We start from the raw sequence: 24,225 nt of genomic DNA on the forward strand, positions 1-24,225 counted from the left end.
CTAAAAAATTAAATGCTCAAGATCTGTCCAAAAAATCTTAGTACAAATACAATCACAGAATAAAAATGACTTACATTTTAAATCTTGACAGTACCTGGTTAACTGTATAAATTAAGTGAATCATTTTCAATTAAAGTTATTAAATGTAGAAATCCAGTATAATTTTGCAGGAGGAAAAGCAGGCTTGATACTGTATCTTCCTAATTATTAGTGTACTTCTTATCCTTGATTCACACACACACCATCTAATAGGACGCTAAAACTGAATTCTTCATTCCTCTTATAAAGATAATTTCCCTGTACAAGTCTTATAAAGTACTGTATGTGTTTAATTGTTGCTTGGGGAACATCCAATGCCATTGCAGTATGCACTGAGTTGTACCCCACCCCCGAATTCAAAATGGATGAAAAACTTTTTTTTCTCACCCATCTGCACACAATACCTCAGAATGACAAAGTGAAAACATGTTTGACATTTTTACTAATTTATAAAAAATTAAATAAAGAAATACATTATATATACAAAAGTATGTGGACAACCCCTTCAAATTAGTGGATTCGACTATTTCAGCCACACCCGTTGCTGACAGGTGTATAAAATCTAGCACACGGCCATGCCATCTCCATAGACAAACATTGGCAGTAAAAAGGCCTTACTGAATAGCGCAGTGACTTTCAACGTGGCATCGTCATAGGATGCCACCTTTCCAACAAGTCAGTTTGTCAAATTTCTGCCCTGCTAGAGCTGCCCCGCTCAACTGTAACTGCTATTATTTTGAAGTGGAAACGTTTAGGAGTGACAACGGCTCAGCCGGGAAATGGTAGGCCACACAAGAACAGGACCGCTGAGTGCTGATGCTAAAAATAATCTGTCCTCGGTTGCAACATCACTACTGAGTTCCAAACTGCCTCTGGAAGCAACGTCAGCACAATAACTGTTTGTCAGCAGCATAATGAAATGGGTTTCCATGGCCGAGCAGCCGCACACAAGCCTAAGATCCCCATGCGCAATGCCAAGCGTCGGCTAGAGTGGTATAAAGCTCGCTGCCATTGGACTCTGGCGCAGTGGAAACGTGTTCTCTGGAGTGATGAATCACGCTTCACCATCTGGCAGTCAGACGGACAAATCTTGGTTTGGCGGATGCCGGGAGAACGCTACCTCCCCCAATGCACAGTGCCAACTGTAAAGTTTGGTGGAGGAGGAATAATGGTCTGGTGCTGTTTGTCATGGTTCGGGCTAGGCCCCTTGGTTCCAGTGAAGGGAAATCTTAACGCTACATCATACAATGACATTCTAGACACTTCTGTGCTTCCAACTTTGTGGCAACATTTTGGGGAAGGCCCTTTCCTGTTTCAGCATGACAATGCTCCCGTGCACAAAGCGAGGTCCATACAGAAATGGTTTGTCCAGATCGGTGTGGAAGAACTTAACTGGCATGCACAGAGCCCTGACCTCAACCCCATCGAACACCTTTGGGATGAATTGGAACGCCGACTGCGAGCCAGGCCTAATCACCCAACATCAGTGCCCGACCTCACTAATGCTCGTGTGGCTGAACGGAAGCAAGTCCCCACAGCAATGATCCAACATCTAGTGGAAAGCCTTCCCAGAAGAGTGGAGGCTGTTATAGCAGCAAAGGGGAGACCAACTCCATATTAATGCCCATGATTTTGGAATGAGATGTTCGATGAGCAGGTGTCCACATACTTTTGGTCATGTAGTGTATCTAATTTACACAAGTATTCACACCCCTGAATCAAACATGCTAGAATCACCTATTGCAGCGTTTACAGCTGTGAGTCTTTCTGGGTAAGTCTCTAAAGCTTTGCACACCTGCATTGTACAATATTTGGACATTATTCTTTTTTAAATTCTTCAAGCGCTGTCAAGTTGGTTGTTGGTCATTGCTAGAAAGCCATTTTCATGTCTTTCAAGACGATTTAAGTCAAAACTGTAACTAGGCCACTCAGGAACATTCAATGACATCTTGGTTAGCAACTCCAGTGGCGCAGTGGTCTAAGGCACTGCATCTCAGTGCTTGAGGCGTCACTACAGACCCCCTGGTTCGATTCCAGGCTGCATCACAACCGGCCGTGATTGGGAGTCCCATAGGGCGTCGCCAGTGTAGGCCGTCATTGTAAATAAGAATTTGTTCTTAACTGACTTGCCTAGTTAAATAAAGGTAAAAAATAAAATTATTTGTCCTTGTGTTTTAGGTTATTGTCCAGCTGAAAGGTGAATGTCTCCCAGTGTCTGTTGGAAATCAGACTAAAACCAGGGTTTCCTCTAGGATTTTGCCTGTGCTTAGCTCTATTCCATTTATTTTTATCCTAAAAAAACTCCCTAGTCCTTGCCCATGACAATCATACCCATAACATGATGCAGCCACCACCATGCTTGAAAATATGAAGAGTGGTACTCAGTGATGTGTTGTGTTAGCTTTGCCCCAAACATAGTGCTTTTATTTAGGAAATTTTTTGCAGTTTTACAGGATGCATTTTTTGGAAAATGTGTATCCTTATTTTCACTCTCATTTAGGTTAGTAGTGTGGAGTAACTACAATGTTGTTGATCCATCCTCAGTTTTCTCCTATCACAGCAACCGTTGAGGAATTTGTAGCCTCAATTCAGCTTGAAGGAATTTACGTTTTTTAAACTCTAAATGTAATAACATATATCTAAGAAAACACTGTCAGGGTGTTACTATTCCTTCTGCTAAAATATACTGGAATGCAGCCCTGCGACAAGTGAACTGGAACAACGTTTTGTTGCCGTCTGGGAAATATTGTATATCTAATAAGGTGAAAGAAGTATCATATAAACTCATTCACAGAGTGTACCTGGTAAAGACCTTTACCGTACACAGATAAAAAAATTGCTATTGATAACAAATGTGAGTTGTGGTTGTGACCCAGAAACTGACGGCTCTCATGTCAGAAGATTTTGAATTGATTTAGAATACTTTAAGGGAGCACTTTTAATGTTTATTTGGAAGACAAATTGTTTTATTTTGACCCAACTGATAAATCGGGGGGCATAAGTCTCATTTTTAATATGCTTATTGTTCTTGGAAGATTATTTATAAGATGAAGTTGGCTCAGAACAAACCCCTCTTTAATTTGTTTAAGATCGTTAAGTTGATGTTTGTATATTTCTGATTTTGTGTTATTGTGCATCTTTTATTTTCTTTGTTTCAGTCTGGTAATAGGAGGCTGAGTCTGGCTGATCTCATGTCTTTCACCTCCAGATCATCTGTGTATCCCCTGTAGCCCTGAACCAGATCCAGTACTGTCCACTGGGTTGTGCTTCCAGTTCACCTGGGTGTCTTCAGAACCATTCTAGATTGTTGAAGCATGGTGCTGCCAGGTGGGATCAGGTTCTGCATGGGGCATGTATGAATACTGAATGAATGGTGACTCAACCGTATAAGCATCTGCAATGTCTTGTTTATGACAGTATGATACTGTTATAACATACAGTTCAAATAAAGTGTTAGCTACCAAATATCCTTATCATACATCTATCTATTTAATTAAGACCCAAAACCGATACCCAGAACAGATCTATCATCAGCGTTGACTTTATTTCATTTGGAAAGAATGAGAGCATTGTTGAACATATTGTTCCCCCGCTAATGGGAACCATATGTTGGGCAATACGTCCTAAACGTTATTCCCTAACTCTATAGTAAGCTGCTGCAACAGGCTGCCCCAGAGGACACCCAGGGCTTCATGTACACGTGTTAAACTTCTGTTATGAGGGCGCTACGATAGAGGGTTGGCATGGACTAGTGTGTTTGTGTGTGTGTGAGAGAGAGGGGTGGTGTGGTCTAGCTAGCCAATACTGCAGTGACTACTCAATGCAGCCTAACATTATACAGTGGGTACATTATGGCAACATTGTAGAGGAAGTTTTGCCTAACAAAAGCTAGAAGGGCTCCTTAATACTATGCATTCATTGGTCTATTATGCATTTCCACTCAAGGAACCTAAATGTCAATGGTCTGTGCAGTGTAGTGTACCCAATGTAATGACTACTCAATACTGCCTACTTTATACACTGGGTACATTGTATCAACATTGTGGAGTTGAGTTTTGTTTTAATGGCAGACGTTTGGAAATAATTCAAGAACATGCCCTCCTGTAGCTCAATAGGTAGAGCATGGCGTTTGCAACGCCAGGGTTGTGGGTTCGATTCCCATGGGGGGCCAGTATGAAAAATGTATGCACTCACTAACTGTAAGTCGCTCTGGATAAGAGCGTCTGCAAATGACTTAAATGTAAACATGTGAAGGCTACATGTGCAGTATTTCAAATGATGCAACACATTGTACCAAAAATAAATCCAGACAGCATTGTATGAAATCCATGTTTCCTGCTTTAACTTCCTACTTTTCTATAGTCAGGACTTCAAATAAAAACGGAATATGATTATGTAATACCCTAGTTCAGCCGGATTAGCTGACGTCAAAAAAACGATCCGACCGCTTCAAAAAGGGGCAGAAGGCCGTGCGTCATGATTCTGAACAGTCAGATACTGTAGCTAGCAACAATCACAAGAGGCTGCCATCGTAAGTGGCTTGTTCCAGGTCGTTTGAGCTTGTTCTTGACACCAGGTCTTGATTTGAGGTGGTGTTTTGACTGATGTCACATCTATGCTAATATGGCAAAAATGTGCTAGCTAGCTAACAAACAACAGTAACTATGTATTTGAGAGACAAGTGCTCATTGTCCAACTTTATTTATGTTTTAAATAAACATTGGAGATTAAATATAGTTTACATGTGATCATCAATCTAAGCCAACCTCATCTGTTTTGCCCCATAGGTGCACACGCAGCGTTTTCTTTGCGAAACAACCAACCAGTCTATATGTGCTTTACTGCGGCTTTGTGCGAAGACAGGGTGTATTAGCTAGGTTTCCATCCAAATTAGGTCTCAAGCGCTAGGTTTCCATCCAATTTGCGACAGATTTTCATGCGAATATTGTAAAATATGTAAAAAAAAAAATTAAAAAAAATATGTGCATTTCCCCACCAGAGATGTTTCCATCAAATCGAATTGTTGCGGGTAAACGGCTGTGCCTGATGAAGTACTTCACAAAAAAATAACGTATGCAAGGTTAAATTCCCTTATACCGAATAACAAATACAAGTTAAATGGGTTTCCATCGCATTTTCAACTCTACTGATGGTTTTCCTCACTAAAAATATTGCGTTATATAGTGAATGTGGCCACTCTGGTCTCGGCACGTGCACTTACATAAAAAAAAAAAAGTCATTTAGCAGACGCTCTTATCCTGAGCGATTTACAGTTAGTGAGTGCATACATTTTTCATACTATAGCCAATAGCTTGCACTCGCAAATACAGTGCAGGTATTGGTGGACAAAACAACAAGATTATTTTTTATTTGTCAAACGGCTGCCAAACATAGATTATCATGTCACCAGAATACAACCCTCGATATTTATTGAAAGGAGCATCAAGCTCATCACCGTGCACTTTCACCACCCTGTGAAGTTCATCATAACGCATTTCATCTGTAGCCTATAAACTGCATGGCTTCCCAAAGTCGTAGTGGGAGAACCACACAATATTATCGCGTGAATACAATTTACTTCGATGTATATATATATATATATACACACAAAGTAATGACATGGTAAACTTGCTGTATTTACACATGCTTTCTGGCATAGTTTGAAAATAGGAACCACATGAGGAAGCATGAGGCAGCAACAACAAACAAGAACATGACTGAACTCAAGTTTAGGTTTTATCCTTTTTTTATTTTGAACTTTGATACATTTCAGTTCCTCCTCCACAGGTAGCTGCATGGAGGCGCCTGTCCAACAGTCACCCCCAACCTCTGACCTTTAACCTTATGCCAGGGTCAGACATGGTGACCCCTCATAGGCCCAGCAGCCCCTCCAAAATGGAGTCTTATCGTTAAAAAAACAAAAACAAGCAGCAACTCTGCCGTCTTGATTAATCCCACCGTCCCTGTATGTTTAATGTAAAATTTAGTACATTTCCCTCCTTTTAAAAAATACAAAGTACTGTACTCTTATGTACAAATCAAAAACAGTCCAACAAACTTACAAACACAAACATATTGCTTCTTCCAACCTTGCAGCTCAGACACGAATCTGCAACCATTGAAGCATTCCATGCTTAACAATACACTGGTGCTTAATTTTTTCCTAACTCAGGGATCAACATACCCCCATTCTGTTTTTTCTTTTGGGAGGGTTTCCTCAACAACAAAACGTTAAAAAAAAAGGAAGTTGAAGAAGGTGAATGTGATGCATGCTGGTAGTAAAGGACCAATCAGACGTCAGAACAGAAGATAAAACAGCTCTCTCCACAGGAGGCAATGAGCTGCAGCTCAGATGTCCATCTCAAACTGGCTGTCATCTACAGAGGGAGAGAGAGACAGCAGGAGAAAGAGAAGGAGAGAGAGAAGGAGCGAGATGATAGGGAAGAGAAAAGAGATTGACATTAACAAATCAGTCATTACTTGTATCAGTCCACTAAGTCCTAACCACACCCATAATAACGTATTGACGGGGGAGTGACAGTGTTGTGTTCATCCTTCTTATCAATGTGGTGTTTTTGTCAACTCCAGACAGGAGAGACAACAAATCTCCCAGAGCAGACACACAATCCCCTAACCCCTCTGTTTCTGTTTGTCTGTCTTAGGGGCAAGTAGAGGGGAGAGAAAACAGGTCATCTTTAATCGCCATCCTCTTTAGCCTCACAGAGAGAAGGGGAACAGAGGGGAGAGAGAAATAGGAGAGAGTGGAGGGAGAAAAGGGGGAGGGGAGATAGTGGAGGGAGAAATAGGAGAGAGAGGGGGGAGAGAGTAGAGGGAGAAAAGGGGGAGAGAGAAATAAGAGAGAGAGGGGGGACAGAGTGGAGGGAGAAATAGGAGAGAGAGGGGGGAGAGAGTGGAGGGAGAAAAGGGGGAGAGGGGAGAGAGATGGACAGAAAGAGGGGTCAGAGAGAAACAGAAAGAGATAGAGGATGGTGTGCCTAATCTCCACAACAACAGTAATCTCGTGACCAATAGCAGCAGCAGCCAAACCTCAGACCACACCAGGCCACTCCCTCTCTGCTGTTGAAACAATCTCCATTTAACTGTTTATCTAGTATCTAGTGTCCCTGTGCTGGCCTGACCTCTCAACACAGATAACCAACTGGACCAGAGAACCAACCTGATACTTAACGACACTGTCTGCAACTAGCCCACAGCTCACCATCATAGTAGTGTGTGTCTTCAGCCGCAAAACAAAACCGTGCCCTATGACAACAACAGATAGGCAGCTGATACGTAGAGATATCTACAGCAAAGTACCAGACAAGATACACACTGATATGAACAGATAGCTGCAGAGTTTTGGATAGGACAACATTACACAATGTTCTATGGGCAACTCCGATTTGGTAACGGAATTTCAAGTTTTAATCACTTAATAATTCATAAACAAATTTGATATCAGTAAAAACACCAACTAATTGATAGGTCTACCTTTACTTGTTACTTCTCTGAACTTTCATTATCCTCCCTCATAAGGGAGAGAAATTAGAACATACCTTAAAGATGTGGGTTTTTGGTAACAGAATTTCAAAGCACAAGGCAAAGTCTTAAACTTACAGCAGGCAGAAAAAATTATCCAAAACTAAATATAAGTGTTGATATTAGTTGGCAGGGGTCTTTACTTCAAAATTGTGTTTTGAGGCATTTCTAATACCTTAAAACGTTTTAATGGTAGATGTTTTCTAAGAAGCCTTTTCCATCTGTTTTAGGATGGACAGTTTTAGAAAACGGTTTGCCTTAATTTCTCAAAAGTATAGACTCAGCTCTCATTTGACAGCCAATTTGACATGTTCCTATGAACTTCACATGTTGGTGCTCATGGGTCCTTTTACCTAATGTGAATAGGCTACTTCTAGGAAGAAAGCATTTTTCTATAGTAAATGAACAGGGCCCAGGACTTGGAAGTCTAGGTCCTGACAGACTAGTATTAGGTAGGCCTATTACATGACTTTGGTCCAAGGATGCAGTGGCCTAGTTTCACAGTACCGTCAAGGGGATAAGGCCTAGTAACGTTCCACAAACACTCAACACACAGACCAGAATAACAGCAGGTGATAATGCCTGACAGACAGGAATAACAGCAGGTGATAATGCCTGATAGACAGGAATAACAGTAGGTGATAATGCCTGACAGACAGGAATAACAGTAGGTGATAATGCCTGACAGACAGGAATAACAGTAGGTGATAATGCCTGACAGACAGGAATAACAGCAGGTGATAATGCCTGACAGACAGGAATAACAGCAGGTGATAATGCCTGACAGACAGGAATAACAGTAGGTGATAATACCTGACAGACAGACAGACAGACAGACAGGAATAACAGCAGGTGATAATGCCTGACAGACAGGAATAACAGTAGGTGATAATGCCTGTGAACTGCTGCTTTGGCCTTCTATTCCCCCTCATCCACTTCTTAAAACAACCAGGCTAGAAATGGCGTCAAGAGTTTTGCTCAGTAACACATAGCTGTTGATACTGCATACACACATGTCTGGTAAGAATATTTAACAAAGGTTACACTGTACATGCAGAAAGTTATCCTACATTTCACAAAGATGTGAATAAATTGGCAACAATGTGCATGGATAGCAGGTAACACTAGATTCCATAAAGACATGCAAAGAACATACAGCTAGGTACATGTCAACATGATCATATAGCTGGTTGAATGGGAATAAAGGCAGGGTAGCGCTAGCAGCCGGTTATCCCAGTGTGTACCTACCATGTCCCCTTTGACCTCCTCTGTGTGTGTGTGTGTGTGTACGTGTTCATATGCACGTTTATGTCAGTGTGCACATCTGTACAGAATGTGTTTGTGAGATATACACTACCGGTGAAAAGTTTTAGAACACATACTCATTCAAGGGTTTTTCTTTATTTTTACTATTTTCTACATTGTAGAATAATAGTGAAGACATCAAAACTATGTGTCCAAACTTTTGACTGGGACTGTGTGCTGCGTGTATGTGTATATATATATATATATATACAGGTAAAAGTCAGTAAATTAGAATATTTTGAAAAACTTGATTTATTTCAGTAATTGCATTCAAAAGGTGTAACTTGTACATTATATTTATTCATTGCACACAGACTGATGCATTCAAATGTTTATTTCATTTAATTTTGATGATTTGAAGTGGCAACAAATGAAAATCCAAAATTCCGTGTGTCACAAAATTAGAATATTGTGTAAGGGTTACATTTTGAAGACACCTGGTGCCACAAACTAATCAGCTGATTAACTCAAAACACCTGCAAAGGGCTTTAAATGGTCTCTCAGTCCAGTTCTGAAGCCTACACAAACATGGGGAAGACTTCAGATTTGACAGCTGTCCAAAAGGCGACCATCGACACATTGCACAAGGAGGGAAAGACACAAAAGGTTATTGCAGAAGAGGCTGGCTGTTCTCAGAGCTCTGTGTCCAAACACATTAATAGAGAGGCAAAGGGAAGGAAAAACTGTGGTCAGAAAAAAGTGTACAAGCGATAGGGATCACCGCGCCCTAGTCAAGATTGTGAAAAAAACCCATTCAAAAATGTGGGGGAGATTCACAAGGAGTGGACAGCTGCTGGAGTCAGGGCTTCAAGATCCACCACCAAGAGACGCTTGAAAGACATGGGTTTCAACTGCCGCATACCTCGTGTCAAGCCACTGTTGACCAAGAAACAGCGCGAAAAGCGTCTCACCTGGGCTAAGGAAAAAAAGAGCTGGACTGCTGCTGAGTGGTCTAAAGTCATGTTTTCTGACGAAAGCAAATTTTGCATTTCCTTTGGAAATCGAGGTCCCAGAGTCTGGAGGAAGACAGGAGAGGCACAGGATCCACGTTGCCTGAAGTCTAGTGTAAAGTTTCCACCATCAGTGATGGTTTGGGGTGCCATGTCATCTGCTGGTGTCGGTCCACTCTGTTTCCTGAGATCCAGGGTCAACGCAGCCGTCTACCAGCAAGTTTTAGAGCACTTCATGCTTCCTGCTGCTGACCTGCTCTATGGAGATGGAGATTTCAGGTTCCAACAGGACTTGGCGCCTGCACACAGCGCAAAATCTACCCGTGCCTGGTTTACGGACCATGGTATTTCTGTTCTAAATTGGCCAGCCAACTCCCTGACCTTAGCCCCATAGAAAATCTGTGGGGTATTGTGAAAAGGAAGATGCAGAATGCCAGACCCAACAACGCAGAAGAGTTGAAGGCCACTATCAGAGCAACCTGGGCTCTCATAACACCTGAGCAGTGCCAGAAACTCATCGACTCCATGCCACGCCGCATTAATGCAGTAATTGAGGCAAAAGGAGCTCCAACCAAGTATTGAGTATTGTACATGCTCATATTTTTCATTTTCATACTTTTCAGTTGGCCAACATTTCTAAAAAATCCCTTTTTTGTATTAGCCTTAAGTAATATTCTAATTTTGTGACACACAGAATTTTGGATTTTCATTTGTTGCCACTTCAAATCATCAAAATTAAATGAAATAAACATTTGAATGCATCAGTCTGTGTGCAATGAATAAATATAATGTACAAGTTACACCTTTTGAATGCAATTACTGAAATAAATCAAGTTTTTCAAAATATTCTAATTTACTGACTTTTACCTGTATATATATATATACACACAGTGAGCTCCATAATTCATTGGACAGTGACCATTGTTTTGTTATTTTGGTTCTGTACTCTAGCACTTTGAGTTTGAAAGGATACAATGACAATGAGCGTGAAGTGCAGACTGTCAGCTTTAATTTGAGGGTATTTTCATACATATCGGATGAACCGTTTAGAAATGACAGCACCTTTTGTACATGGTCCCCCCATTTTAAGGTACTACAAGTATTTGTTAAATTGGCTTCACAGATGTGTGTCGTTAGGCAGGTGTATTCATTTGTGTCGTTAGTGAATGCAGGAGAGCTGTTGATGAATAGTAATGATTCTAGACGTTGCTATTGCCTTTGGAGGTTGTTATTGGGGTGTGACAACATGAGGAAGACAGCCGTGTCGATGCAAATGAAGTTGGCCGTCATAAGGCTCAGAAATGAAAATCAATCATTCAGGAACATTGCAAAAAACCCTGGCCATGCCCAAGTCAACAGTTTTGTTCATCATTAACAAGAAAAAAACAACCGGTGAACTCAATTATGTCAAAAGACCCGGTAGACAGAGGAAGACCACTGTAGTGGATGACCGGAGAATACTCTCTATGGTGAAGAAAACCCCCTGATAACAGCCCAACAGATCAAAAACACTCTCCTGGATGCAGGTGTAGATGTGTCAAAGTCTACCATACGCAGAAGACTACACCAGCAGGACTACAGAGGGTACACTACAAGATGCAAACCACTGATAAGCCTGAAGAACAGAAAGGCAAGATTACAGTTTGCTAAAAAAGCACCTAAAAGAGCCCCAAGAGTTCTGGAAAAAAGTATTGTGGACAGATGAGACAAAGATTAACATGTACCAGAGTGATGGAAAGACAAAAGTGTGGAGAAAAAAAGAAATGCCCATGATCCAAAGCATACCACCTCATCCATGAAACATGGTGGAGGGGGTGTTATGGCCTGGGCCTGTATGGCTGCCAGTGGAACAGGCTCACTTGTCTTCATCGATGATGTGACTGCAGACAGAAGTAGAACAATGAATTCTGAAGTCTACAGAAATATTTTATCTGCTCAGATAAAACCAAATGCCTCCAAACTCATTGGACGGCACTTAATCATGCAACAAGACAATGACCCTAAACATACTGCTAGAGCAACAAAGGGGGTTTTTGATGGCCAAAAAGTGGAAAATCCTTGACTGGCCGAGTCAATCACCAGATCTGAATCCAATTGAACATGCATTTTACATGCTGAAGAGGAGACTTAAGGCAATAAGTCCCCGAAACAAGCAGGAACTTAAGATGGCTGCAGTACAGGCCTGGCAGAGCATCACCAGGGAAGATACCCAGCGTCTGGTGATGGCGATGCATCGCAGACTTCAAGCAGTCATTGCATGCAAAGGATATGCGACCAAATATTAACAATGATTACTTTATTCTACATTATGTTAAACTGTCCAATGTTTTTTGATGCCCGAAAATGGGGGGGACCATGTACAAAAGCTTCTATAATTCGGAAACGGTTCATCCGATATGTATGAAAATACCCTCAAATTAAAGCTGACAGTCTGCACTTCACCCTCATTGTCATTGTATCCTTTCAAACTCAAAGTGCTAGAGTACAGAACCAAAATAACAAAAGAATGGTCACTGTCCAGTGAATTATGGAGCTCACTGTATATATATATACAGTGGGGAAAAAAAGTATTTAGTCAGCCACCAATTGTGCAAGTTCTCCCACTTAAAAAGATGAGAGAGGCCTGTAATTTTCATCATAGGTACACGTCAACTATTATTGACAAAATGAGGAAAAAAAATCCAGAAAATCACATAGTAGGATTTTTAATGAATTTATTTGCAAATTATGGTGGAAAATAAGTATTTGGTCACCTACAAACAAGCAAGATTTCTGGCTCTCACAGACCTGTAACTTCTTCTTTAAGAGGCTCCTCTGTCCTCCACTTGTTACCTGTATTAATGGCACCTGTTTGAACTTGTTATCAGTATAAAAGACACCTGTCCACAACCTCAAACAGTCACACTCCAAACTCCACTATGGCCAAGACCAAAGAGCTGTCAAAGGACACCAGAAACAAAATTGTAGACCTGCACCAGGCTGGGAAGACTGAATCTGCAATAGGTAAGCAGCTTGGTTTGAAGAAATCAACTGTGGGAGCAATTATTAGGAAATGGAAGACATACAAGACCACTGATAATCTCCCTCGATCTGGGGCTCCACACAAGATCTCACCCCGTGGGGTCAAAATGATCACAAGAACAGTGAGCAAAAAATCCCAGAACCACACGGGGGGACCTAGTGAATGACCTGCAGAGAGCTGGGACCAAAGTAACAAAGCCTACCATCAGTAACACACTACGCCGCCAGTGACTCAAATCCTGCAGTGCCAGACGTGTCCCCCTGCTTAAGCCAGTACATGTCCAGGCCCGTCTGAAGTTTGCTAGAGTGCATTTGGATGATCCTGAAGAGGATTGGGAGAATGTCATATGGTCAGATGAAACCAAAATATAACTTTTGGTAAAAACTCAACTCGGTCGTGTTTGGAGGACAAAGAATGCTGAGTTGCATCCAAAGAACACCATACCTACTGTGAAGCATGGGGGGTGGAAACATCATGCTTTGGGGCTGTTTTTCTGCAAAGGGACCAGGACGACTGATCCGTGTAAAGGAAAGAATGAATGGGGCCATGTATCGTGAGATTTTGAGTGAAAACCTCCTTCCATCAGCAAGGGCATTGAAGATGAAACGTGGCTGGGTCTTTCAGCATGACAATGATCCCAAACACACCGCCCGGGCAACGAAGGAGTGGCTTCGTAAGAAGCATTTCAAGGTCCTGGAGTGGCCTAGCCAGTCTCCAGATCTCAACCCCATAGAAAATCTTTGGAGGGAGTTGAAAGTCCGTGTTGCCCAGCGACAGCCCCCAAAACCTCACTGCTCTAGAGGAGAACTGCATGGAGGAATGGGCCAAAATACCAGCAACAGTGTGTGAAAACCTTGTGAAGACTTACAGAAAATGTTTGACCATTGCCAACAAATGGTATATAACAAAGTATTGAGAAACTTTTGTTGTTGACCAAATACTTATTTTCCACCATAATTTGCAAATAAATTCATTAAAAATCCTACAATGTGATTTTCTGGAATATTTTTTCTCATTTTGTCTGTCATAGTTGATGTGTACCTATGATGAAAATTACAGGCCTCTCTCATCTTTTTAAGTGGGAGAACTTGCACAATTGGTGACTGACTAAATAAATTTTTTCCCCCACTGTATATATATATACATACACACACACGCATGTCTAGTGTGTTTGGTGTGCATATTCCTACCTGCCAGGTCCTTCTCCTCCTCCTCCTCCAGCTCCTCTTTTAGCTCCTGTAGTTTGCCCAGAGGGTGCAGAGCGGGCACCGTCACCCCAGGGATCTGGGGCAGGCAGCAGGGAGGGGTACGGGCAATGGGAGAGTTACGACAGTCCAGGAGGAACTTCCTGTCGTAGATGATGCGTGTTCCTGTCAGAGGGGGGGGGGGGCAGGGTTAGCTGACTTGCAGTTTTTATGACTGTTAACAGCCAGTGAAGGGAGTTGCACCATGTTGACCAAAGCAGTGTGGTAAAACCAGTGTAAATTGACTAGGGCTGACCCCATTTAGTCGACTGGTCGATTGTTTGGTCAATAGGCTGTTGGTCAACCAAGATGTCTTTAGTCGAGCAGTAGCCAAAAAAACAAAACAAAAACTCATGGTGTACAAGACACCTGTCTGATTGGATCCTGTCTGAGTGGACTGATCCATTGTGGAGGCCGTGCGAATGGTACAGTCCATCACTAAGACGTGTGCTACTGAAAATGTATATGGTTATTTTACGTAAGAACAAAAGCTGCAACACGGATAAAAATAATATTTTACAACAAATGCGCTTTCTCCCGCGTTGGATAGCGGTCTCTGTCCGCGGTTCTTAAACTCATCAGTGTGCTGTTGATTTGGCGCTTTTTTCTAGACCATGTTGCTATGTGCATAATAATAATAATAATAATAATAATAATAATAATAACAACATGCTATTTAGCAGACACTTTAATCCAAAGCGATTTACAGTCATGTGCGCATACATTTTTACGTATGGGTGGTCCCGGGGATCGAACCCACTACCCTGGCGTTACAAGCGCCATGCTCTACAAATTGAGCTACAGAGGACCACAATAGCAAAGTTAACCAGCATATTGGTGTTGAGAACAATGCTGTGGAGGCAGCAGCGGAGTTAGGAGATGAGAAAACAGCCCTTGCCTTAATTGTCTAAGAAAAATGAGGAAACCAACTTATTTAGGTCTATAATCAATAGCCTCTGTTAAATGTGCCTGGCTCTAAAAATCATCCATCTCTCATTATATATATATATATATATATATATATATATATATATATATATATATATATATATATATATATATATATATATATATATATATATAAAAAAAAGCCATATCTCAGACTGCCCATCTTAATCTTTTCTTTTTATTGGCCAGTCTGAGATATGGCTTTTTCTTTGGAACTCTGCCTAGAAGGTCAGCATCCCGGAGTCGCCTCTTCACTGTTGACGTTGAGACTGGTGTTTTGCGGGTACTATTTAATTAAGCTGCCAGTTGAGGACCTGTGAGACATCTGTTTCTCAAACTAGACACTAATGTATTTGTCCTCTTGCTCAGTTGTGCACCGGGGCCTCCCACTCCTCTTTCTATTCTGGTTAGAGCCAGTTTGCGCTGTTCTGTGAAGGGAGTAGTACACAGCGTTGTACGAGATCTTCAGTTTCTTGGCAATTTCTCGCATGGAATAGCCTTCATTTCTCAGAACAAGAATAGACTGACGAGTTTCAGAAGAAAGTTCTTTGTTTCTGGCCATTTTGAGCCTGTAATCGAACCCACAATTACTGATGCTCCAGATACTCAACTAGTCTCAAGAAGGCCATTTTTACATTTACATTTTAGTCATTTAGCAGACGCTCTTATCCAGAGCGACTTACAGTTAGTGAGTGCATATATTTTTCATACTGGCCCCCCGTGGGAATCTTTTACTGCTTCTTTAATCAGCACAACAGTTTTCAGCTGTGCTAACATAATTGCAAAAGGGTTTTCTAATGATCAATTAGCTTTTTAAAATGATAAACTTGGATTAGCAAACACAACGTGCCATTGGAACACCGGACTGATGGTTGCTGATAATGGGTCTCTGTACGCCTATGTAGATATTCCATTAGAAATCAGCCATTTCCAGCTACAATTGCCATTTACAACATTAACAATGTCTACACTGTATTTCTGATGAATTTGATGTTATTTTAATGGACAAAAAAAATGTTTTTCTTTCTAAAACAAGGACATTTCTAAGTGACCCCAAACTTTTGAACGGTAGTGTGTGTAATATATATATAAATAAATAAATAAATAAATAAATAAATAAATAACAGATCCTGCTTCTGTTGCCTGTTTGAGTTTGTTTAGTAGCCTACAAGTCTGATAAACAATTTCACAAATTCGGCTGTTTTAATCTTTCCTATGCTGTAATAAAGGCTTTACACTTTTCCTTCCATTAGAACAGCCTCTCCGGTAATATTTATTTAGTGTGGTTTACACTGTTCCAAATTGTCTAAAAAATAATATTTATAATAACCCTCCTTTTTCTTGATCTCATTATTGTTGTTATGATCATCATTATAATAATAGTAATAATTTCATTATCATTAGTAGGCTTATAGAGCAGCCACCATCGAGCTGTAAGCCTAAGCGTGCATCCTGTTTAGTCTTAATACGCAACTTACATAAGCCTATATTTCAATACTTATTATATAGGCTACAGTACTGTAGCCTATATAATACACAGCATACGAGTCATTAATGATTTGAAATGCAATCAAGAATTTTTGTTTAAAATAAAATAAAGCGACCCTTGAATAATTTGCCTAAACAAAATAAATTGTTCCATTTCGTAAATTGCATTCACGATTGAATGAGACTTATTTTAATCTTTGCTGTAATAAAGGCTATACCAAAAAAGAAAAAAAAACTCTGGTACGCTTGTCATTTATTTAGTGTTGTTTAAATCTGTCTGTTTGAAACAATGTAAAGTGTTATCTAACAGCATCTGTTTGGCACATGCACACAGCACTTGCTCCTCACCTTATTATTATTATTGAGCTACAGTATTTTCCACAACTAGTCAAATGTATTCCACACATCGGACTTCCCCTTTACCTCCTGAGCCTACCAGTAAACATTCCCCCGTTTCGAGTTTATTTGTCACGTCCTCTGCATCCATTTTGCTGTCACATGTGGTACGGTATTCGGAGTTTGTTATACCCAATTTATTGATGTGATGATATGCTATAGCTCAGGCCCTATTGGTCACGTGCATGCGATGCATACATGAGTCACATAAAGAGAGCAAGGGGTTGAGGGAATGTTTTTCCTAAACAAATGAGGGATTTTGGTAACAGAACTTTTCAGTCAGAAATGGCTGTAATTACGTTACATCTTCAGCAACACGGACAACGCGATAAACGCTGTTGATGTTCTGTGGTGGTCGCTGCAGAAGGGAGGAGAGACAGACAACGGGTGCTAGTCACACAGCCACTCGCTGTCTTTTTTTTTTTTAACACAGCAAGTCTGAGCCTGGCACAATCAAATCAATTGCGATCAGACTCCCTCTAGTAATTTTTGTTTCTTAATTATTTCATCAAACAGTGCCCTTAAAGCATCAGACAAGCTCAGTGCATATAGTTGATTTGATTAAGACACATAGGATGTGTCTATACACATTTAACAATTTTGACTAATCGATTGGTCTTAAGAACAGACTACACTCGGTTGACCAATATTTTTATTTTAGTCATTGACTCATGTACCATAAAATCTGTTGGAGAGATTAGTTGTAAACGCAAACACATTATTCAGTGTACAAAAATTGATGATAGTTCCTGATTTATCCAGTCTGGTCCTTGAAGACTGGCCATGAATCTTTTGATGTCAAAACTGCACAAATACAAGAGAGTAGTAACTCCCTGACAGGGCAGAGGGAGGGATGTATCTGGAAGAAACTGGGAGTCCACCCCTCCTTGGCCTCAGGTTCAGGATGCATACCAAACACACACACCCTGTTTTCAGCCCAAGGAGAAGAGAGGGAGGAGGAGAGGAGGGTGGGGAAGAGGGGTCATCAGTTGGCCATAGTGAGTTAGGGATGAGAGGAAGACAGGAGGATACAGAGGAAAAAGGAGAGGTCGTGGGTTAGCAGTAGTGAGTGACTTCTAGGAAAGTGGAGAACATCAACAAGTTCCAGGAAGAGGTGACAGGTGGCAGACCAGAACCATATGTGGTCACCACCAAACTCACAGAACTCTGTGTAGCCTGCACCACGTAGCACACTTCAGGAGCTCTGTGTAGCCTGCACCAGGAGCTCTGTGTAGCCTGCACCAGGAGCTCTGTGTAGCCTGCACCAGGAGCTCTGTGTAGCCTGCACCAGGAGCTCTGTGTAGCCTGCACCAGGAGCTCTGTGTAGCCTGCACCAGGAGCTCTGTGTAGCCTGCACCAGGAGCTCTGTGTAGCCTGCACCAGGAGCTCTGTGTAGCCTGCACCAGGAGCTCTGTGTAGCCTGCACCACGTAGCACACTTCAGGAGCTCTGTGTAGCCTGCACCAGGAGCTCTGTGTAGCCTGCACCACGTAGCACACTTCAGGAGCTCTGTGTAGCCTGCACCAGGAGCTCTGTGTAGCCTGCACCAGGAGCTCTGTGTAGCCTGCACCAGGAGCTCTGTGTAGCCTGCACCAGGAGCTCTGTGTAGCCTGCACCAGGAGCTCTGTGTAGCCTGCACCAGGAGCTCTGTGTAGCCTGCACCAGGAGCTCTGTGTAGCCTGCACCAGGAGCTCTGTGTAGCCTGCACCAGGAGCTCTGTGTAGCACGCTACAGATCTGTACTGTAGTCACCAGCAGAGTTTCCCCCTACATTCTGTTTGCTTAGGTGGGCTGCCAAGGCCTCCTGTGGTGATAACCTCCCATCAACCAGGAAGCCTCAGGAATGGGGTATGTTGAGTCAAACACCTTGGTTGTTGTGGAACCAAATGTCATCTCCTCCTCACAAGGCCTAGACCATTAGGCATACAGTATGTAAAGGGAAACTTACATTTACATTTTAGTCATTTAGCAGACGCTCTTATCCAGAGCGACTTACAGTTAGTGAGTGCATTCATTTTTTGGGGGGGGACTTGCTACTCCATAAAAAGTATGTCTGCATGTTTCACTTTGCATGTCTACAGTGGAGACTGGTTGGTAAACAACAGGGCTCTGACAGGTTGCTGACAGACTGAAGTCTTCCCTGAATTGCAACGGAACATTCATAAAACTGTTAGATATTATATCATACTGAATATGAATATCATGCTGAATATGAATATCATGCTGATGAACTGAAGTTTGACCTGAACCACTGTGTACCAATCATAGATAAAAACTCATTAGCAGGCTGCCTGACAGAACATTTCATAAACAGTTGTTAGATGTGAATCATCCAATGTTGTGGTGTCTACTAATGAAGTTTGCCCTGGACAGGGTTACATGGAGAGGACAGGGATTGGTGCCATGCAGTATTTAGTATTAGCAGTGGTGTAAAGTACTTAAGTAAAAATACTTCAAAGTACTACTTAAGTAGTATCTATACTTTACTTTTTATATTTTTGACTACTTTTACTTCTACATTCCTAAAGAAAATAATGTACTTTTTACTCCATACATTTCCCCTTACACCCAAAAGTACTCATTACATTTTGAATGCTTAGCAGGACAGGAAAATTGTCCAATTCACACACTTATCAAGAGAATGTCCCTGGCCATCTCCACTGCCCCGGATCTGGCAGGCTCACTAAACACGAATGCTTCATTTCTAAATTATGTCTGAGTGTTGGAGTGTGCCCCTGGATATCCGTAAAAAATAAAATAAAACTGCTTTTCTTAATATAAGGAACTTGAAATTATTTATACTTTTACTTCTGATACTTAAGTATATTTTAGCAATTACATTTACTTTTGATACTTAAGTACGTTTAAAACAGACTTTTAGACTTTTACTCAAGTAGTATTTTACTGGGTGACTTTCACTTTTACTCAAGTCATTTTCTATTAAGGTATCTTTACTTTTACTCAAGTATGACAATTGGGTACTTTTTCCACCGCTGAGTATTAGTACAGCATGCTGGAGTTACAACTGATGCAGTGCAGAACAGTTCTATTTCCACACACACACTATGCCTGTTGAGCACCCTGTCCTGAACAAAAGGGGAGTGGAGGGGAGGGAGTGTGTGTGTGTACATTGGGGCAGGAATTCAGGCAGAAGCTATGCAGAGACAGCAGGCCAGCCAGCAGCTAAACTATAGTGCCCTGGCCCTGAGTTATGCAGAAGAGGCCCAGCCAAGCCCAGCTCTGTGGCCAATCTCTTTGTTCACATGAAACCTACCCCATCCCATGTAATGCTACTCACTCTGTCTGTGGCAATGGGACATCACCCTGTGCATGCTTGTTGTGCTCACATGAGCAGTTAGTTGCATAAAATGAACTTCTAGTTATAGAGGCATCATGTGAAACTGCTCTAGGCCATCTGTTGTAAGGCATCAATGAAGAATCACAAATAAGCACGAATGACAGTAGCAGAGCTGTTCCTACTGCTCCTTAAAGCTCATAACTAAGTTGTTCTGGTCTGGCCATGCCTTCCACAACGCAACATGGACATGAAGGATCTATAGCTGACCTGAAACCACAGCTTTCTGCTCTCCTCAGCCAAACATTCCACCACTCCCTCCCTCGTGCCCTCCCAAGTCCTCACTTTTACATTTAAGTCATTTAGCAGACGCTCTTATCCAGAGCGACTTACAGTTAGCGAGTGCATACATTTTCATACTGGCCCCCCGTGGGAAACGAACCCACAACCCTGGCGTTGCAAGCGCCATGCTCTACCAACTGAGCTACAGGGGACTTCAACCATTCTTAGAAAGGAAGGCCTCTCCCCCCCTCTCTCTTTCCTCTCTATCTCCCATTCAATTCTATTTAAGGGGCTTTATTGGTATGGGAAACATATGTTAACATTGCCAAAGCGAGTGAAATAGATTATAAACTAAAGTGAAATAAACAATAAAAAATTAACAGTAAACATTACTCACAAAAGTTCCAAAGGAATATAAACATTTCAAATGTCATTATGTCTGTATCCACACAGTGTAACGATGTGCAAATAGGCTATGCTCACTGAGTCTGTACATAGTCAAAGCTGTCCTTAAGTTTGGGTCAGTCACAGTGGTCAGGTATTCTACCACTGTGTACTCTCTGTTTAGGCCCAAATAGCATTCTAGTTTGCTCTGTTTGTTTGTTAGTTCTTTCCAATGTGTCAAGTAATTCTCTTTTTGTTTTCTCATGATTTGGTTAGGTCTAATTGTGTTGCTGTCCTGGGGCTCTGATCGTGTACAGAGCCCCAGGAACAGCTTCCTTAGAGGACTCTTCTCCAGGTTCATCTCTCTGTAGGTGATGGCTTTGTTATGGAAAGTTTTATGAATTGCTTCCTTTTAGGTGTTTGTAGAATTTACCGGCTCATTCCTGGATTTTTTTCAGCCCTCCCTCTCACTCTCCACTTGGCTGGAACAGAATGTTCCTACAGTATTCCTGAAATGCACCAGGGAAGCTGTGGTGGCCTGCAGAGGGGATGTCTCCCTCTCTCCACCCCAATCGCCGCCCTAAATCTGGCCCCGCCCACCAATAGGTCATAGGTTAAGAGGAGCTTGTTGTTCACCAATATGCTTTTTCCACCAGTATTTTTCCTCTCCAGAATGTTGTGCCAATTTTGACAACCATAACTCCCATTACTATGGCTACTTCACTTACATAATGTGCCATGGTTTTCATATCACGAGATCTGATGTATAGCAGATCCCAACTGACACTACATTTCGCCCAGTGAAAGTTCATTGGGAATCGGTTCCCAACATAACACTTTACATGAGTGTTGTTGTGAACGTGAATTGCAGCAGCCAGTTCACTGGTCTGCGAGTCTACACAGGTCTGAAGTTTGTGTGTGGTAAACAGACAGTACCGAATCCCACCACCAGACTGCACGTAAGCAGCCATGCGGTTAAACCAGTGGGGTTGAACAAGTGAACCTTATTTTTTCCCACATCACTGAAAAATTCATTTTTTATTTTCGTCTGTCAATAAGAATATAGCCGTAACAATAATCGAAGAGTGAGGTCCGTTTTAAAAAAGACTGGACGCAATATGTATATATATATTTTTTAATGATGCATTGAATTAAGTTGTATTTGAATTTAAAATTTCATATAGCATATCATACGCAATTTCCAACAAACACAGTACGCTGCAAGTTAAACAGACAGAAAAACAGTATGATGCAAGTCAAGCAGACAGATACTGTGGCACTCATCTGCGCATGTTTTATATACGACCAAATAAACTGGTGTCACGAGACAGTGAGGGTTAAGTAAAGTTGATGAGAGGTTGCAAGATTTGGGGCAGTAAATGTACGTTTCAAAACATCTATAATTAACGTGAACGTGTTATTTCTATTATTATTATTTCCTTGTACAACATTCGACAAGTTTAGTTCCCCTTTCCCCACAATATAAACGTTAGTTTTCGAGCAGTAAAAAAACAAATGAGCTGGCTAACGTTAGCTAAACTACCCCTGGTACAAACGTGTTGTGCGTGGTGCATGGTTGAACCGGCCGGGTGCTCTTACCTCCGGGCGTTGTGGAGAAGAGAGTACCCCCGGGAGTCTGACTGTAGCATTCGGGGAGCTGAGACCAGTCTTTCAGGGTGAGAACCCGGGTAGGGATGGGGCAACTCTTCGCCTGCTGAGCGTTGGTAGTCATCCTGGGTTTGCTTGGGTTATTCTGATCAACCGCAAACAGACGTTTTGTGTGAAGCTCGGCTGATCTTGCAAATTCGATTGTTTACCAAACAACAAGAAAATCAACAAGTAATTTGCTAACAAGATCCACAACAACAAAAACTTAACTAAAACTAGCTACTGTAGCTAACAAAATAAAACAGACTGCAGAGCTGTTCAGGGCGGACGGTTTTGTTGCCAGATAAGTAAAGCTGTCAGCAACTAGAGAGAACGAACTGGGCTGTTGAATATGTTCGCGTGCATTTAATAACTATTAGGATGACTCTGGTCATGTGACGTGTTGTGATTGCTACAGCCATAGATTGCATATATAAAGACAACAGCCGAACTTGATCTCCACGAAGAAGGGCGACTGGTTGGTCAATCAAATGTTAGCTCCGCCTGTGAAGGGTGGAGTATAGGGTGGGGCTGTCCAAAACGGAGTAATATGATCATTTTCATCCAGAAGTAATCCAGTGGATCTAATCTGAAGCGATGGTGTAGAACAGAAAGTAACAAGTCCCAACTTGTTTTACTTGACAACAATGGCAAAGGAAATACATTATTCAGGCAGAAACGACACCAGAACATCCATCCAAAAGAGAATAAACTGATTTACATCAACTCACCACATTCTGATAATGTACCTACCTGAATATGACTGTAAACCCAGCCAATGAAGTTATGACATCACTAAACGGATTTGTCTGTGTATTGATACCACTCTGAATAACATATTCCCATGTACACGTGATCTGTAGCTCAATAGGTAGAGCATGGCGCTTGTAACGCCAGGGTAGTGGGTTCGATCCCCGGGACCACCCATACGTAAAAATGTATGCACACATGACTGTAAGTCGCTTTGGATAAAAGCGTCTGCTAAATGGCATATTATTATCTGATTAACACTGTGTAGACAGGTTGGATATAGTGTACATTCATGGCTGCGCAATAAACGTATCACCCGCGTGAGATAAATATATTTAATTGATGTACAGTATTGATTGTTTTATAATACATGTCATGGAAACAGGACGTGTGCTACTTGCATGACATAGGTCTTCATAACTCACGGCACGCGGACAAAACGGAACTGAGCACACACTCACGGTTCCCGAAACGGTGAACTAACATGTGCACTTGCACGCACACACACAGACAGAGGAGTCGGGGGAGGTGCATCTACGACAGACTAAAGTCGGACACTGTGGTTTTCCGACACCACGGCTCAGATCAACATGGCATTGTTGCCATTGTTTATTAAAAATCTGCATTGACCCTTCGCACTGACTATGTACACACCCACATCATATACGCTGCTGCTACTCTATCATATATCCTGATGCCTAGTCACCTTACCCCATACATATCTAACCCACCACTCCAGTTCACTGCACATTGTAAATATGGTATTGGCACTGACCCTGCATATACAGTTGAAGTCGGAAGTTTACTTACACTTAGGTTGGAATCATTCAAACTCGTTTTTCAAGCACCACACATTTCTTGTTAACAAACTTATAGTTTTGGCAAGTCAGTTAGGACATCTACTTTGTGCATGAAACAAGTAATTTTTCCAACAATTG

General features: G+C 41.6%; 1 protein-coding gene across 1 annotated transcript; it reads right to left on the bottom strand.

Moving 5' to 3' along the window:
• Positions 1–5,767: 5,767 nt before the first annotated feature.
• LOC121539276 (eukaryotic translation initiation factor 4E-binding protein 3-like) lies at positions 5,768–22,977 on the bottom strand. The gene is made up of 3 exons (XM_041847647.2): positions 22,490–22,977; positions 14,046–14,225; positions 5,768–6,416 (listed from the first exon to the last, which is right to left on the bottom strand). The coding sequence occupies exons 1-3, from the start codon at positions 22,620–22,622 to the stop codon at positions 6,388–6,390; spliced, it is 342 nt and encodes a 113-aa protein (XP_041703581.1). The 5' UTR covers positions 22,623–22,977; the 3' UTR covers positions 5,768–6,387.
• Between the last annotated feature and the right edge of the window lie 1,248 nt (positions 22,978–24,225).

Source organism: Coregonus clupeaformis, chromosome 35, assembly GCF_020615455.1.
Source record: "Coregonus clupeaformis isolate EN_2021a chromosome 35, ASM2061545v1, whole genome shotgun sequence".
In the NCBI taxonomy this organism is placed as follows: domain Eukaryota; kingdom Metazoa; phylum Chordata; class Actinopteri; order Salmoniformes; family Salmonidae; genus Coregonus; species Coregonus clupeaformis.